The 17,951-nt window shown below is 38.3% G+C and overlaps 1 protein-coding gene across 11 annotated transcripts in view; it reads right to left on the bottom strand.

Annotated features, from left to right (window-relative positions):
- Positions 1-169: 169 nt before the first annotated feature.
- The window catches only part of LOC138749418 (general transcription factor II-I-like), a 188,504-nt gene continuing 170,722 nt past the window's right edge, over positions 170-17,951 (bottom strand). For 8 of the 11 annotated variants that reach the window (XM_069910710.1, XM_069910708.1, XM_069910709.1 and 5 more), the window contains 10 exons: positions 14,944-15,127; positions 12,939-12,988; positions 8,436-8,501; positions 7,013-7,087; positions 4,397-4,474; positions 3,727-3,810; positions 3,424-3,607; positions 3,017-3,045; positions 2,741-2,878; positions 170-668 (listed from right to left, as the gene is read on the bottom strand). In XM_069910710.1, the coding sequence (XP_069766811.1) occupies positions 607-668; positions 2,741-2,878; positions 3,017-3,045; positions 3,424-3,607; positions 3,727-3,810; positions 4,397-4,474; positions 7,013-7,087; positions 8,436-8,501; positions 12,939-12,988; positions 14,944-15,127 (950 nt within the window). In that variant the 3' untranslated portion in view covers positions 170-606. Of the gene's footprint in view, positions 669-1,938; positions 2,018-2,740; positions 2,879-3,016; positions 3,046-3,423; positions 3,608-3,699; positions 3,811-4,396; positions 4,475-7,012; positions 7,088-8,435; positions 8,502-12,938; positions 12,989-14,943; positions 15,128-17,951 lie in introns of those variants that run through there. The other 3 variants (XM_069910706.1, XM_069910713.1, XM_069910716.1) reach the window with 3 other exon arrangements.

Genomic DNA, 17,951 nt, shown 5'->3' with positions numbered 1-17,951 from the left:
CAATCATCTCTCCCCATCTCTCATTTTATTAAATGAACCAAATGTTATTATATGATGCAAAACCAACCTTCCAATTTTCCTTAACTGATGTATTAACTGAGCATAATGTTACTAAAATCTTCCATGCCAACAATGGATTACACAGATCACAGAATCCTGGAAATGAGAAAATATTCAAACTATCCATCATTTGGATTTTTCATTTTCATTGTTTGTTGGTACATTATATAACTTTTGGGGGCAAGGGTGGTTGGAGGCACAATTTCAGCATAATTAGTTACAATAATCAAAAATATTGTCTCTAACATGAGTCAGCTCACAAACCAATTAGTGCCAAATTACAAACATTCAACATAAATGGTGTCACCAGTACAAACAGGAGTATTTTACTTCACTTTAATAAAAGTATTCTGGTTGACAAGTCAAATGTACAGAACACTCCCTCAACCAATGGAGACAAAAGTTGGTGAATGTCACAGAAGCAATTCTCTTGTGCTGATAAAAAACGAAAAAAATCTTTTCAATGGTACAAAAGGTCAGGATATAGGCAAACATTTCTCCTATGTTGTACAGTTATAATACAATGATGCCCAAGCTTTCTGAAGCTCACACCTCCACACTTGATGATTCTGGAGGTTGAGATTTGTCACGCAGACTGACATCATGGCCTGCAATTTTGAGGGAAAAATTATTAATGCCATGCACAAGACAAGCAAGGCTCACATCTAAATTGTAAATGTACAGATAAATTTAGACAAATATTTCAAAGCATTAAAAAAAATGGCCAAGATAGATGACATATTTGAAGCAGCAAAAGGAACAAGAGAGAAACAAATCACCAATAAAAAGGAAATAATTACCACCTCCTTCTGTTCCATCAATCCAGTGAATTCCCTTTTACTTAAAACTACATCACAAATTTAAATTCCCCAATCATTCAAAGAGATGATCTGAAACTTTGGAAATATTTTCTTCCTTAAATTTGGGAATAATTTTAATAAATTAAGTTGTCCAATTTCACAATTGGATGATCTCAAATATTTTTATTCATTTCTTAATCATAACTTAATTTTCTTAGTTATTAAAAAGATTTCATTATGCAAAGGCACTTTACTACAGTCACGTCTGAAGGTACATTTGTTAATGTGAGAAACAAATGCACGTATTTTGAAAATCAAAATTAAATGAATTACGAAGTTCAACCAGAAAAACTACTCTGGCTTTTCCTTTTCAAAGTCCCCAATAAAGTCAGCTATTCAACAGCAATAATATTCATTATGCAAGACCACAGTCATAGTATTTCTAGTCTTACAATCACTTTTGTGCACACAATCTCAGTTTTAAATATCTCACCACTACAGAACCAGATACTGGGAGATCTTTGATTCTTTTAAATATTCTCCACAGATTTAGCAAGAGCTTGATCAGCAGTCCCACAAACTGCTATCAGAAAACAAATGATTGTAAACTATCCTACAGTTTGATTACGTTCACTGTTTTGTGTTTCAATCGTCAAATTAAAAAAACAGCATTTCTAAATGTTCTGTTAATCTGAGATTTTTTTTGGAGGAAAATCTATTTTTTGGACTTTGGACTATTTGCAGCAGGGAATTTATCAAAGCCTACAAATTTTCCATGTGTGATCAAGTATACACTTTCCTGCAAAATTATAGGTGGCAACTTAATTCTGACATAATGCTACCAAAAATTTAATTAATTTAACTGAACAAAAAAAATTTGAGCATGCAAAGCTTAAATGGTACAAAGAGAATATATTATAAAGGGAGGGGTGGGGAAGCCATTTTACAAAGAGATGGCCATTATTAGTGATAAATCGATCACACCAGGAAATCCTACCAAAGACGCTAATGGCACACAGGAACCGCTCGCTAGGTGCTTAATGAGCTGGCTGCAAAGCCCACTGAAAGCTAAACTTACTGCACTCTTATGAGTTCCTACTACCATGTTGAGTTTGGCTCTTCCTTTATTTTAGGCAGTTCTTGTATTTGAGATGTATCTGGTAGAACAGAAACCAAACAATTCAATGAATTACAGGAATAAAATCAGGTTGGTTTGATCAGAAAAGATAGTGTGATGCAGAAGTTAATGTTCTCTGTCTGCACTAACTTCTGAGTGAAGAAATGTTAATTTTGTATCTTCCAATACTGTAGATCGGATGTTACCAAACAGCAATTAAGATCATCTATAATCATAAATATGTCCAATAACATGCACTGTTGTAACAAGTGGGAAGAAAATTACATTTGAATTGCACATTTAAAAAAAATACAGGATATAAATGTCCTTAAAATATCTGAAAAGGCTTGAGAGATTTTTAAAAAATCAGCAAAAGAACGTTACTACTCAAAACAATGTTTACTGAAACTGATAAAAGACAAAAATAGTAACTGGGAAAGTTAATAAGCACAGTTTACAGATATGAAGCCAGTTCAGAGAATATTATAATGATTCTAAGCAGATTCAAATCAGTGAAATGTACAACAGGACATCAGGTATATTTGTGGGACAATTCAATCATGGTAAAATTGTGTCACCACAGTTCATTTGTTACTTTTAATGCACACCAGATTTTTTTGAAACCAATTGTGAAATAAGCCTTAATAACAATAGTTTTTTTTTCTGGACATTGATGCCCTGCAGTCAATGTTAAAAGAACGAAATAAAGAGGATCTGGAAAGTAACTTTTAATTCAATTAATTGAGATGAATGGTGTACTCACCTTGTGCAGCAGGTGGTCCCAGTGGTGCAGTTGGCAGCACAGGTGTTGGAGGTGGTACCAGTGAGGCAGTGGGTAACACAGATGCCGTTGCTCCTGACGGCACTACTGGAGCATCTGCTACACTTTGATCAGCTGGCTCTAGAGAGCAAGGAAATAGACTGAGACAGTCAGTACTATTCACTCAAGAACTAAGTATTCAGGCATAAAGTCTACATATTCACTTGCACCTCAAATAATAGAGTAATTTCACTTTAGTGAAATATTTCCCCTACTTACGGTTATTAATCAGGAGGCCTGGAAAAGGTCTGTAAGAGAGGAAAATACACCTGTTAATTACATGCAAAAACATGAAGAATTTCATTTCCTCAAGGTTTAAATTATTCGACAAGCTATAGCCCAATTAGATTCTCACCAGATTCCCAAATAATTAGGGAATTAGCCAGTGACCTTGCTTTGTGTGTATGTGTGCTATTCCTAACATCTTACCTATAAGCATAACTAATGTCATGAATTTATCATTGCAAAAACCAGAATTTGCATCCTGCCATTATGGTACACCGCATCAATGTACTCTCAGTCATCATCGCACAGTTCTTTCCCCACTACTAATACAATTCATAAACATGTTATGCAACACATTTTTGATTAAATATTCCAGTAAAAAAATCCTCAAAACACATTACCTTATAACTGTAAATTTTATAAAGTTTGCAGACTCCAGGATGTTTTTCATGGCACTTATTTCAAGGTAACTAGGTGCTTTAAATGGAACTCCTGGAGGCATACCATCAACTATTACACAACCGGGGTTCGTGGTTATCTTTCTATAAGGGACCTTTACTGGAAAATTCATCCCAATTGCTTCACCTGCAATAAAAGTTACTTTTAAAAGCCTGCTTTCATGTCTTCTGTTACAAAGCAGCATCTAATCCAATTATGACACAAGCAATGATACTAACTTTTAAACATTTATATCAAAACATTACCAAATTTCTTGCTGAACAGCTCATTTACTTGTTCTCTCAGTTGTCGGGCTTTTTCCACCTTGGACACTTTTTCATTGTCACCATCTGAAAAAAAATAAAGGTCTCAAATGCAACGGCGGAATAACTAAAGTACTTGCCACTTCATTCGTCAACTTCAGTGCATATCTACCATCAGTGAGATAATGCCCAAGATTTCTGATTAAATTCTCTTTAATGATCACGGCTATACTCCTTACCCATTTCTGTGTAATCTTGAGGTGAAATTTGCACCCTTTCCTGGATCCTGAACTAATAATAAAAAGATTGTTGTGACAGCTAATCCACTTGTTCTTTGCTCCTTGAAACAAATGCCACCAACCCCCCACCACAACCATTACCTCTCGGCAGCTGTTCTACCTGATGCATTTCAATGATAAATTCTCAGCATTTCTATTAAAAACAGTAAATCAGCAAAATCTGCATCTGAAATACTGTGTTACAACACTTTTAAATCCACAATTAACCAGTTAATGTCCACAAAGGATTTGTACATGCAGAAACAAATCAAATCTAAAGATGCTACACCAAAATTAGGATAAAGAAGAAACAGAAATTGAAGGCATTTATAAATATCTGAATTTAAATGGGACAGAAAATCTGGCAATCAAACCTATAAAAAACTGCATCCTACCTGGGACCGTCACTTGAATGATATTAAGGTCTTCAACACCTGTTGCAGTTGGTAATGCACCAGCTCGATTTCTTAAACCTGCATTCAGAAATGTTAAGAGACGATTTCACCATCAGATCTCCCATTTAAATGAAATAGATACAAAGAATTGAAATATAAAATTCTGTAATGAGAGGAGAATGAGATAGATCATCTCATCATGCAATATACCAATTGGAGCCAAAATGTCCATCACTATTTACTTGGCCATCTTACCAATGCAAGTGTAGTAAGCCATTATAGACAAAATCTACTCAAGAAAGGTGCCAATCATTATTATTACAACATTCAAATGTTAATTAGCTGTTACATTTTAATTTTGTATTGTCAAATTCTCAATGTGTAGCTTTCACTGTTCTGTGCTTAAACTCCCATTCTCTCTATATTATGTGATTATTGAAAGATTAGTCATTTTTCAAATCTACAATGTTCATTAAGTCATTGGTGTAATCCCAGTACCGCTCTTTAACTTCTCTCAGTTCCTCTCAAAATTTTCTTTAATTTAGAAATACACCACTGTAACAGGCCATTCAGCCCCGTGTCCGCGCTGCCTAAATTACACTCCGGCACATTTTTGAAGGGTGAGAGGAAAGTGGACCCCCCCCCCACTGAAGACACAGGGAGAAAGTACAAACTCTTTATAGACAGTGCAGGATTCAAACCCAGGCCCAGGTCTGGTCCCTATCGCTGGCACTGAACAGGATTTGCACTAACCGCTAGGCCGCACTGCTCAGTTACGTGAACAAGTTATGTTAATCATTGGGACTGCATGTGATGAAACCAAGGATTTTTGGCACAAGTATGGATGAAATCTTAATAGTCATAATATTTCAATGCTCTTTGGATACAGTGATTCCATAGGTCTGGAAAGTGATAAATATGACTCCATTGTTCAAAAGAGGGAAGGTTAACTTCAATGAGGAGGTTTTTAGAAACTTTAATGCAGAACCTGTTTATTAGTCACACGAAGTCAAACAGATGAAGGCAAGTCAGCGTGGATTTGTGAGAGCACGTCAGGTTTAGACAATGTAATTGTGTTTTGTTGAGATAATCAATAGAGCTAATGAGGATAATGTAATTAATCTGGTGTATATGGCTTCCAGAAGACTTCTGAGAAGATGCTGTATGATAGGTTTACCACCAAAGACATGGCATAAAAAGGACAGAGACAGACAGCAGATACAGGTTTGTCTCAGGAAAAGTATCATAGCGAATGGCTATCTTTTTTGGTCTGGAGAAAATAGTGCAGAATCACTTTAAAAAAAAATCAATATTAATGTCCGAGGCTTGGCAACGTAAGTCACAACCAGGGCAGCACAGTTGGCGTAGCGATGAGCACAATGCCTTTAAAGCACCAGCGAATGGAACCAGAGTGTGAATCCCACACTGTCTGGAAGGAGTTTGAATGTTCTTCCAGTGTCTGTGTGGGTTTTCTCCAGGGGCTCAAATTTCCTCCCGCCATTCAAAACATACTGGGGATGTAGGTTAATTGGTGTAAATTAGGCAGCACTGACTTGTGGGCTGAAATGGGCTGTTACTGTTCTGCATGGCTAAATCTCAAAAAAATATAATGTTTAAAACTTTGAAATTTAGATTTTAAAACTTGGCAACACTGTGAACAATAAAGTGATAAATTACAACTGATATAAACAAGCTGGTGGAATGGAGAGATCAGTGTGTGGCAGGTGACATCTAATGCAGAGAAATGAGGATTCTGTTCTAAAAAGGCGTTTAAGTAAAGTGGAACCTGGGATATTGTGGAAAAAGTCATCAAAAGTGAAATGAAGTTTTAGAAAGCCAATTAATGGCATACACAATCTTCGGTTGTATCAAGCGTATAAAAGAAGGAAGTCATGCTCAACCTTTTAAAACACATTGGTCAGACCTCAGTTGGAGTCCAATGTTCAATTCTGGTCATCTCGTGATAAAAGTGTGGAGACAGTTGAGAGCATCCACAAGAGATTTTTTTAAATGTTTCCAGAGTTGAGACCCTACAGTGATAAGGATAAATTGGAGAGGGTAGAAATGTTTTCATTGGAGAAAGCTTAACGATCTGGTGCAAAATGAAGGCTGGACAACATGGATAGTAGGACACTGTTGCCACTGAAGGGGTTCAAACACTAGAGATACAAAAACAAAGGGGAAGAGAATAAAGACACAATAAAAAAAAACTTTTCAAAAATCACAGCATGGTTGGAATCTGGAACGCACTCTAGCTGGCACAGCAGAGAAGACAGGTTTAACTGCGGCCTTCAAGAAGGAGCTGAATTAATATGTGGCGAAGGAATAATTACAAGGTTACAGGCAATCTGGTGGCAAAATGGCTTAGACATAGACTGTAGCTTTCTTTCTGTGCTGCAACCCTCTGTGATTCTGAGAGTTTGGCTGATTAATTTCCTTAATAGACACGCACTGAATACAGCACATTCACTAGCCTCCACGTCAGTAATACCATGCTTGTGAAACCAGATATTTTGAGAAATGCAAACAACACATACAAGAATGTGAAGAAATATTTAATGTTAAAAAGACATTTAACTGTCAAATACAAACAGTGGAGGTAGATTCAACAGTTACCTGCAACAGTTGGAGTAGCAGTCATTGCCTTTTTCACTTCAGAGGTTTTCTCTTCTGAGGCTGTTTGTGACCTTGCTGTTTAAAGGAGGACAAAGAGACAAAAAGTTACAACTATTATTATGACCCTGATCTTAACTGAAGAATTAAAGAATGTCCAATCTTTGCCATTTAAAACCAAAAAACCGATACTTTTCTTGCCAAGGCAATATTTATGACCAATGTTAATGCTCAAACATTGCTGCAACCCAAATTAGTTGAGACTGTTTGAAAGACTGGAAATCCAGTGCTATTCAACAAACCCAAGGGCATTAACTCAGCATTAATTATTTGACACAAGAAACTATATTACTCACATGTTCTGGAAACCACCAAATGGTGTGCTACAAGTGCCTTCATGATGAGAGACACTTTACCATGTTGCTCTACTAATGTGAGGCACCAAAATACTGAAACTTACAAAATTCTCAGAGATTGATAGGGCAGATGTCAATAACTCCCCTAGATGGGTGTGCAGAACCAGGGTTATCATCTCAAAATAAGGAGTGGTCCATGACAGATGAAGAAATTTCCTCATTCAGAATTAATGGTATTGAGTACAAGGATTCTCTGCATATTTAAAATATGCAGTGCACCAGCGAGAAAATTCAAGTATTTAATTTGCTCAGGTCAAGTCAATGAATGAATTTAGGTGAGTTATGATGAATTACACAACTATATATGTTCTGGGGTGTCATTACCTTAGTTCTTAACACTAATGACAAAAGAATTACTGAAAACCGTATATTTCGGCGAATAAGACGGATCTTGAAACCCTCCAAAATCACTCAAAAAACAGGGGTCAACATACACCAGATACAAAAATTAGAGCTTAAATTCAACTCAAATCACCTCCCGATGTAGATTTGGTGTATAAGACGACCTGAAGCACTTCCCCAATGGCAGTGCCGCCGCTCCCCGAAACCTCGCCACTGCCGGGCGCAGCCATAACCCAAGACATTTTACAATTGTATAGCCCGAGGTCACCACTCCTGCCTGGTAGGCGACTCTAGCTGCAGCCAATGCTGAAGACTTAGACCCAGCACCATTTGGCATCTTCCCAGTCAGAAGCCAAGGTTTTAAAAACTTGCTTACTTAATTTACAACCTTGTTACTTGGTGATTGGGGTATTGCAACAAAATTTGGGTAGTTGCTGGGGGGCTGGGACACAGTCTCCATCACATACCTTGCAGAAATTTGGTGGAGGGGAGGTGTCGACCTATATGCCCGATATATGATAAAACCATGAACATGAGGCTGAAAATGGGGACCTTACTTATCTGAAGGTCGACTTATACGCCAAAATATATGGTATATATATTTAGATAATGTGTGCTTAAATAGAAAATCTAAGTGAACAGTATAATTAACCAACACTAAGCCATACCAATGTTATTAAAGGTCATCCACCTACGATCATCAGTTCTGCATGCTTTAGCCACAAGTTCTGAAACTGAAAAGCAAATCTACACATGATGGAAACACAGAACACTAGAAATACTTAAGTCGGCCAGCATCTACAGAAAGAGAAACAGGCCTGATGTTTCAGGTCAATAGGTGATTGGTAATTGGCAGACTCCAAAGGCCAAAAGGCATGCTCCTGCGAGATATGACTCAATGACTTTCTATCATGATGCTGTCATATGCCAACCACCTGAATCATCAACTGTCTGTCTCTATCTACATATTGCTTGACCCATTAGCTTTTCCAGCATTGTTTTGATATCCCTTTGAATAAATGGGTTTGAAAAATATCTTAAAAATCCAAAAACTCTGATAACTTTGAGGTTCTGAATCTGGCTCACCATTGGAAATCCCTATGATTCATCATCTGGTCTGGTAAAAGAAAGAGATGAAACAAATGACAGCATCTAGCTTCCCATACTTTTTAAAGGACACCACTAATTACCAATAAAACTGGTGATGTTTGGTGTACTCACCGTCAACTCACTGCTAGTCCAGCACTAAAGTTCTAAACCTGGCAGTTTTAGGGTGGCACAGTTGGTAGGGAGTTAGCACAATTCTATTACAGTATCAAAGACCTGGGTTCGATTTCAGCACTGCAAAGAATTTGTACATTCTCCCCATATCACGTGGTCTTGTCCAGGTGCCCCGGTTTCTGCACATCCTCCAAAAATGCACAGGGTTTGCATTTGGTACAGTGTGGGCCTGTAGGCTGGAAGGGTCTGCTACTGTGTCTCTTAGAAAACTAAAGGAGTTTTACTATATCCCATGTGTGGACTCAGGTTTATACTATCATCCCAAAATAATGGATTAATATTATAAGGAACAAATTAGGTAATCTGAGAGTAAACTCGACCTTTATTCTTGCAGTCTGCCGTCTTAAGATCACTAGGTTAGTGTGGTCAGCATCTCCTACTCATCAACAGCACTAAAATATACTCTTTGATTACCATATTTTTGCACATGTAACACACACATTATATACATTTTCTAGAAACTGGATAACCCAACGCGTTATATGCGTTTGTGCGCTATACAAGAATTTATTTTTTTACACGTTGAATATAAAATTGAACTTATTTGTGCAGCAACTGGTTCTAAGTTAAAATTTATTTTTAATTGCATGACTTGGAAAATAACATAAAATCTGATATAACAAGTTAAAATGCTGAACATGTTAAAAAAAAACAAGTAAAATAATGATGTATTTCATTTGTTTTCTTCATTATCATCCATAACTCCTTTGAATTCTTCAAAGTCGGATTGTTCACTCTCTTCATTGAAAAACGGTCTGCAACCATTCTTCTGTTACGGTCATCGCTGTCACTGCTTTCATCATCAGTATGCCGGATTTTCTGAATCCACTGTGGTATCATCCAGCATTGTTCTGGCAACCCATTCGCAAATTTCAGTATAAGTTGCTCTTTTCAAGCGTCCAGCTGAGGTGAACTCATGAGTACTGTTCTGCATCCATTCCTCCCATTCTGATCTGACGAACAACTTGAATGGACGATTAACAGAAATATCGAGTGGCTGCAGTTTACCTATCAACCCACCAGGAATTACTGCAATGTGGGCGCCAACAGAATTTTTTGTATTGTGTGGAATGTTCTTTGTGAGCTGTTAAGAATCAAATATGAGTCATGATTTCTTTAGAAAAAAAATGCCTGGTCTAGGATTGTAACACCTTTCCACCCACAGTTTCGTAACAATGGAGTCCATTCAACCTTCCCTGTAACAGTGCGGAATCACATTATTGGACCTTTTTTTCTCGCGACAATGTTACTCTTTTAATCATGATCATATTCACAGGAGCAGGTCAAGAACTACAGTAAAGCACAACCTTTCATGTCCGGTCGTAGTTCTGGCCACAGTTTTTTGTTCCAGAAGCAGCCACAGTTCTTGTGACAGGGATGTCAAAAGCCATTGAGACTTCATCCATGTTAATGACGTCCGCGGGTTTGATTTTAAGTTCATATATTTCATTGGCGACAAAGTGACGAAAATCAATGATTTTTTTTGTTCCAGTTCATGCCAACTATCCGTTTCGGTTCATAAACTTTGATATCCAGGGGAAACCTGCCTTGAAATCTGGGATGCCTCTTTCACATGCCTGTAGTCTTGTTTTCATCTGAATGGTGACTATAGATTCAGCCTGATTTTGTCTCTATGACTAAGAACCCACTCCTTCAAGACAGACTCTAACTGGGGCTGTTTAGCTTTGGGGCCATGAAGTGTGTATTCATGGATTCATCTTCTCAAGCTCATCTTTCTCTTTCCATCATGCGCAAATGGGTGATTTGCCAAAATTTTCTTGCTGCTGCTCTCTTGCCAGTTTCTTCTGCACTGGTAACCACTTTCAGTTTGAAGCTAGCAGTGTAAGATTTGCATTAGACTCGCATTGTCAGTTTAGCACAACACCTTTACAGCGCCAGAAATCAGGACCAGGTTTTGAATCCCAAGCTGTCTGTAAGGAGTTTGTACGTTCTCCCCGTGTCTGCATGGGTTTTTTCTTGGGGCTCCAGTTTCCTCCCACCATTCAAAACGTACCAGGGGTGTAGGTTAATTGGGTGTAAATTGGACAGCATGGATTCATGGGCCGAAATGGCCTGTTATAGTGCCTAAATTAAAAAATTTAAAAATCTGTACTCTAGATTTCAAAAGTAATGTGTGCGGGGCTGTTATGAGTGAGAAAACAGATTCAATGGGTCTCAAAAGCAAGGATTCTGAATGCAGTTTTTGTAATAAATGATTTTACTTACAAAAGAAGGATGTGGGAAAAAATGGTAACGGGGATAATAATGCACAATTTATAGCGGACATGGGAAAGGCACACCAGCAATAAACAACACGCACAATTTATAGTGAGCATAGGAAAGTTGTAGTGGCAATGAAACATGCGTACAATTTACAGATGAATGTGGGAAAATCACAGCAGGGATGAACACACACACACGCACACATAACACGAACCGGCTACATACAATAATCAAGGATGGGAGAGGGCAATAGAATAAATGCATCAGGGGTTCTGGCCTTCATCCTATGGGAGGGGGGTTGAGGTCTGCCACCCCATGGGCGAAGATGGCAGAGATGGGACTGTTCCTGTCTTAGCAGATTTCTGAGCTCAGCTTTGAAGGCAGTACAGTCTGATTTGAGTGGGGGAGGAGCAGAGGCACTGTCAGTGAGGGCAGCCCTGGACTTTATCTCCTGGCAAGATTTCACCCCCTGTCCCCGGCAAAGCTCTTTCCACAGCGCATAAATTTCAGAGGTTGAGATCCCATCCATGCTGGCCAGCCCTTGCCTCTGCCCTACAGACCTGGGTGTGTGCCCCCGCTGCATGTATTCGTCCTCTGAGGAGGGTGATGGCATCCTGCACAGTCTTCCTATTAGCTGGTCCCATGAGGGGCAGGACCATTGGCCTTAAATTGGGGTGCGCGTGGTGACCAGGTATCCTGCTAGGGCACACAGGTATTTTCTAAAACAATTATGGTCGCAGACTCCCTGGTAGATGGCATTGACCAGCGCTCACACTCTTATCAACCCAGGTACCCTCACTGATCATACTCCATTGAGGACACCCATGTAGATTTCACTCCAGGATGGTGGGGTACCAAGACCTTCACCACAGTCACTACAGGGTAGTGCCTTCCCGGATCTCTGGTTATGGCGCCCGTCTGGCATTGTTGATGCTTTTGTCAGAGAGGCTCCCCAGGGCGCTTGCCTCTTGATGAGAGAGGTTCAAGTTGGGGGCCCCCTCATTCCACAGCCTGAGCAGCCATGTGGCCAGGTGTTTGGCTGGTTGTTGGCGGCACCAATCCGCCAACATGGTTAGCTCCTTTGGGAAGAAATCCAGATCTCTGTGGTCTCAGAGTGACCACAGGCATGCCTCCCTATGACTTAGTCATCCTCATCCCCCTCCTCTCTGCTGTGGACCTGGAACCACATGGTGATGGGTCATACAGAGGTTTGGGTGCAATAGGGGGGATGGGTGGTGGTGAGACCTAGACTCCTCAGGCACTCCCTCCTGGCCAATGGCAAGGTGTTCATTAATGGGTGGAGCAGGGCCAAACATGATTGGCAGACGGTGTGTCTTCTGACTAGGTAGTGGGTAATGCTGTCATGAGATAGCCACGACCCTTCACAATACAATACAGGAGCACTAAATGCGAGGGCCTTTTATACTAATTAGGCTAGATTCAATGCAGGTGAGAACTAATACAGACTGATAATGTTATCTGAGCATGTATCATTTAATTTAAAAAAAACTTTTATAGGACATAATATGAAGGTGCTGGATGGGACCGAACACTACTACATCCACACGCTATATGTGTATGCGAGCTATACAAGAATATTTTTACATAAAAAGTTTAAGATTTTCAGCGCATTATATGAATGAAAATGCGGGTAGTAATTTACTCACTCAGGGGTCGTTTGGCAGCTTCCTGTAATGCAGTTTGAAACAAATCAGGTCTGTTGTGAAAACAAATTACAAGTTAGCTTTTCAGGTAAAAAAATCATATGGTGTAATTTATGCCAGAATTTGGCTCAAGGATCATCAATAAGGTGATGTCCCCGAGAAAGCATAATCAAATTGAAGACCAAAAATAATGAACAAAACACCAAACAATTAAACATGTATTAAACAATTAAACAGTACCCCTGTAGGTCTTATAGTTCATGGACAAGTCAATTCCCCAATCCAGAAACACTCAAGTCATCTTCACAATCCTCGTTTCTTCTTTTCTGAGATCAATTCTCCCTTCCAACTTATGCTTAGTTATCTGGTCTGCAATGTGAAAAACTTAATCTTTGTAGCTTCTAATTTCACTCTGTGGCCAAACTGGACAGTCTGCTTAATCTTTCACACCTACACTTATGCACTAATCATTTCTCCCTCAAAAAATAAACTTTTGTTCATTGTCATGAATAATGTCAAGGACATTAATAAAAGCATTAAAATATAGGCAAACCAAAATTAAATGTCACTGTCCTGAAAGATTTCTCTTCTTCATAATGATGTACATTTTATTATATCTTCCGATTTACAATCTCAGGCTTTCTAAAACCTAATTTTTCGAATTAGTTGCAAAACTAGTTGAAACATGTTTATATAATGAGCTGAATTATATTTATCTATTACCAGCAGTTTGGAAAGCAGAAACACGAAGATCAGATACTGAGCTAAGGGAATGGATGCTTTTCGTATCCATCCCCTCAACCTTATGATGGCTATAGTCAGCCTGCATGGAAGAGTGGGGGAGGAGTTAATGCAGGTTTTCCATTTTAATTAATTGGTTAACTTAATTTTAAAATAATGTTATAAAATATTGTATTTTGAGGATGATTAGCTATTTAGAAGTGTTTGAAAGGGCTCTGACAACACAAGTTTTTAAAAAGGTCATCAGGACAGCATTTCAGAACCAGCTAGCTTATGCACCATTTGTTTACATGGGATAGAAACAGCAGCATGAACTGAACTTTTATTTCTTATTCTGATTACTGCACTGGAGGTCATCCGTCCCATCAAGTCTTTACTGCTTGCAAAACAATCCCATTTTCCCTACAATGTATTTTCTCTCAATTCCACAACCTCCTCTCTTACCCCACAAAAACGAACCTCCTACCATCCGGCTAAACAGAGGGAAATTTGCAGCAGTAACCATCAATACTTTGGGTCTTTGGAGGTAACCAGAGCAAATCCACAAATCCAAAGAACTTGCAAACTTCACAAAAGCAGCACTGGAGGTCAAGAAGGAACTCAGGTCATTGCAGCAGGTCTAATGTCTCTGAAATGAGGAATTTATACTTTTTTTTCTGGGGAGAGAACAGATTTTTTTTCCATGGACTATAAAATATCTGAAATTTGAGAGGAAGGTTAAAATTACAATGCAGATACTACAGAAAGGAGTGTAACAGAGATTTTAGCTAATGTATGAAGTACTATGAAAATAAATGAGCTGAATAAACTCTTGGTACTGATATAACAATCAACGATGAAAATCAGCAGTGAAGAAAATTAGCGAAGAATGTCATATGACTAAATTTGTGACAATGTTAATTCATTCTTATATTTTTCTTATTCTAAGGACCAGCTATGTGGGTGTGTAATGTCAGGACTGTTTTCACCATCAAGGGAACACAAGTGTCCATGTGTACAACAGAAATCCAAGTGTTTCAAGCAGTGTTGCAATATTGCAGCATTAGCAGTATTTAAATCTTTAAACAAGCTTCTCTGCAGATAACGAACCTCCCACAGGCAAAATTTTGGGCCAAAAAAGTGCATATCATGTTTTTAAAATCTATTTTGAATTATACCTTAGAATTAAAAAAGGGGTTCCATAGTTATGTCACTGTTCTTATACACAATACCACAGAGTGAACCATTCATAAAAATTTAACTTTTAAAATAGTAAAAGTAAACTCACTTTTTAATTATAAATTTTATTTTTGATTTTGCTCGGAGAATCTTTTCCAATCTAGGAATTCCAAATGTTGATGGTCTCCTAAAAGGCACACCATCTGGCAAGCCTTCAATATAGAAATCTTCTGGATGTGATTCAAATAGTGCATAGGGTACTCTCACTGGCTCTGAAACACCCAAAGCTTCACCTGCAACAAAAGAACAAGTTGATAAGAGGCTGGAGAAACTCATGGTGTCGGCAGAACTCAATCCAGAATGCAGTGTCCCAAGGACCATGTAGGAATTGGTCAAATCCTTTGGGCCAGGGTTCAAATCCAGATTCACACCCAGCTCTGATTTCAGGAACAGGCTATAATCACATCCTCTTGTATTCTCTTTATTCGTATTCACTTATTCGATGGCACAATGTCACAAGTGATTGTGCTGCTTTGCGCTTCTATTAAAATCTATGATACACTGGGATTGATCCATATCTGGGTAAAGGAGGCAGGAGAACTCCTGCATTGGATCATGACCGTTGCAATGGTCATTTCAACTGACCCGTGGCAGAGTTTTGGAAGCACGTGTTCTATTTCCACTGTGCAAGGAAGAGGGGAGTTGTGACAACTGTTCATATGAAAGGACTTTTCTCTGGAAGCAACTTGACATGGATTAGTGAGTTTTCAGCAGTCTAATTACTCAGTCTCTTTCACCTCGTTTGTGATTACCTCTGGCATTTCTCAGACTGAACTTTGAAATTACTTTCCAGAATTGTGCCTACGCTGTAATGGTTTGGGTATGACCAAGTATATTTGGTCATAGATGGGGATGTTAACTAATGTGTTATAGTATTAGTAGTTATTAATAAATATATCGTGGTGAATTTCATTTGTTGCTGGTCTGCGACGTAACAAATTGGGGATTTGTCCGGGATCTGACCAAAAATTGGAGCTTATTGGTCGATTGATTTTTGATTTGATTGGTTAAATTCCTATTTGAAAGCAAATTAAAAGGCTTATGTGTGGGGGGAAAATAAAGTAGCAATGGGATGCCCATCCTCCGTAGATTTGCAGAGGGCGAAAAGGAACAAGTTGGTGACTATTGCCCAAAAATTGGAACTTGCAGCAGTAAAACCGTCAATGAAAAAGACAGAGATGCAGAGAGTCATAGATGAACAATATATAGCAACGGGGAAGTTTGGAGAGGTGGAGTTAGAACAATTTCCAGAGAGTAAATCCCTTGAACAGCAGTTAAAGGAACACATTGAGCTAGAAAAACGTAGATTTGAGGTGGAGGAGAAAGCTACATGTACTTGAGATAAGAGTTAGAAAAACAGACTTCAAAGAGAGGAAGCAGAGAAGCAAAGGAGATGAGGCTGAGGAAGCAGAGAAGCAAGGGCAATTTGAGAGAGAGTTGTTCCACCTTCTGTTCCTAGTGAGAGGTTTGTGACAAACAGGGAGGTTAGGTTCGGTTGTCCATTTGATGAAGCTGAGATAGATAAATATTTCCAGCATTTGAAGAAAGTTGCTGAGAGTTTAAAGTGTCCACAAGACCATTGGTCCTTCATGTTACAAAGCATGATTAATAGGAATCAGCAGGCTTATTCTGCCCTTACAACCCACAAGCTACTGATGAGACTGTAAAGCAAATCGTGCTTAAGGCTTATGAATTGGTTCCAGGAGCTTATAGACAAAAATTCAGGAATTTGAGAAAAGCAGTGAACCAATCTTATATGTATTTTAAATATGACAAAGCTGTGTGCTTTGACTGATGGTGCACATCAAAAAAATAGTGATTAGAACAGCCGAAAGCTCACGAATCCTTGTCAAGTTGCTTCCAGAGAAATGTTCTTTCCTACGAACGGTTGTCACAACACCCATCTTCCTTGCGTAGGGGAAATGAAATGTGTGAGTTCCACGATGCTTCCAAAATTCAGGCACGGATCAGTCAAAATGACCATTACAATGGTCACAATCCAATGCAGGAATTCTCCTGCTTCCTTCACCCAGATTTAGGTCATTCAAAATAATCATTTGAATGGTCACAGTGGTTCAATAATTCCCCTGACAGGGAGAATCAGCAGAAGTGTCTATTTCATAGAGTCACTCCACCTGTGTTCATCAGATCAATAATGAAAAATCCTGTTTCACTCACATGACTCTCTCACCACATGTTTTTCCTGAATAAGCAACCACTGCTCTCTCTTCTTCCAGAGTATCTCACCACAATTGTGGATGGTTGCAGCCTGCATTAACCCTTAAAATGATGGTCCCACTAAATGAAATAGGAGCTTATAATAAGAATATTACCTGTGTAAATAGAAGACAAGTTGCTATTTGCATTAATTTTCACTGAAACAATGCCAGTTTATGGAGGCCTAGGTGGAGAATGATTGGAAGTTGCTCCAATAACACCGGACAATGAAAACTTTGCTTCCTGAACACTTTTGGGTCTATTTTATTGATTTTAGGCTGCTGATCATGAAAATTGCCTTACAATTTTCCTATCACTTACCATTTTTTAGATATATCATCTGACCACTTAAATCGAGAAAATTCTCTATACTGAATATAATCACCTTTAACCGAAGACATAATTTCACTTTTGTCCCAATTATTCTTATAAGCTGATTATTTCACCATATACTTCTTGTCTTATATATAATTGATGCAAATAATTTTTAGGATCTGTCATATAAACCAAGACATCAGCAGCAAATAAATTAATCTAATGTTCCTCTTGACTAACCTTTAAACCCTTAATCTTAGAATCTTGTTTTATTAACTCTGCTAAAGCTTCTAAGCTGGAGACAAAGGACATCCTTGTCTACCTGATATTTAGACAATGAAAAAGCAGAAGAAATTTGCCCATTAGATACAACTTTAGCAGAGAGATTTTTATATAAAGTTTTAACCCAATTAATAAATGTAGATCCAACCAAATTTTTCTAATCCCTTAAGTGACTAATTCCTTTCTAATTTATCAAATGTCTTCTCAGCATCCAAATATACTACCACTGATAAGTCACCATTC

The sequence above is a fragment of the Narcine bancroftii genome, chromosome 14, assembly GCF_036971445.1.
Source record: "Narcine bancroftii isolate sNarBan1 chromosome 14, sNarBan1.hap1, whole genome shotgun sequence".
Taxonomy (NCBI): domain Eukaryota; kingdom Metazoa; phylum Chordata; class Chondrichthyes; order Torpediniformes; family Narcinidae; genus Narcine; species Narcine bancroftii.
This window is presented reverse-complemented; position numbering and strand designations above follow the sequence as displayed.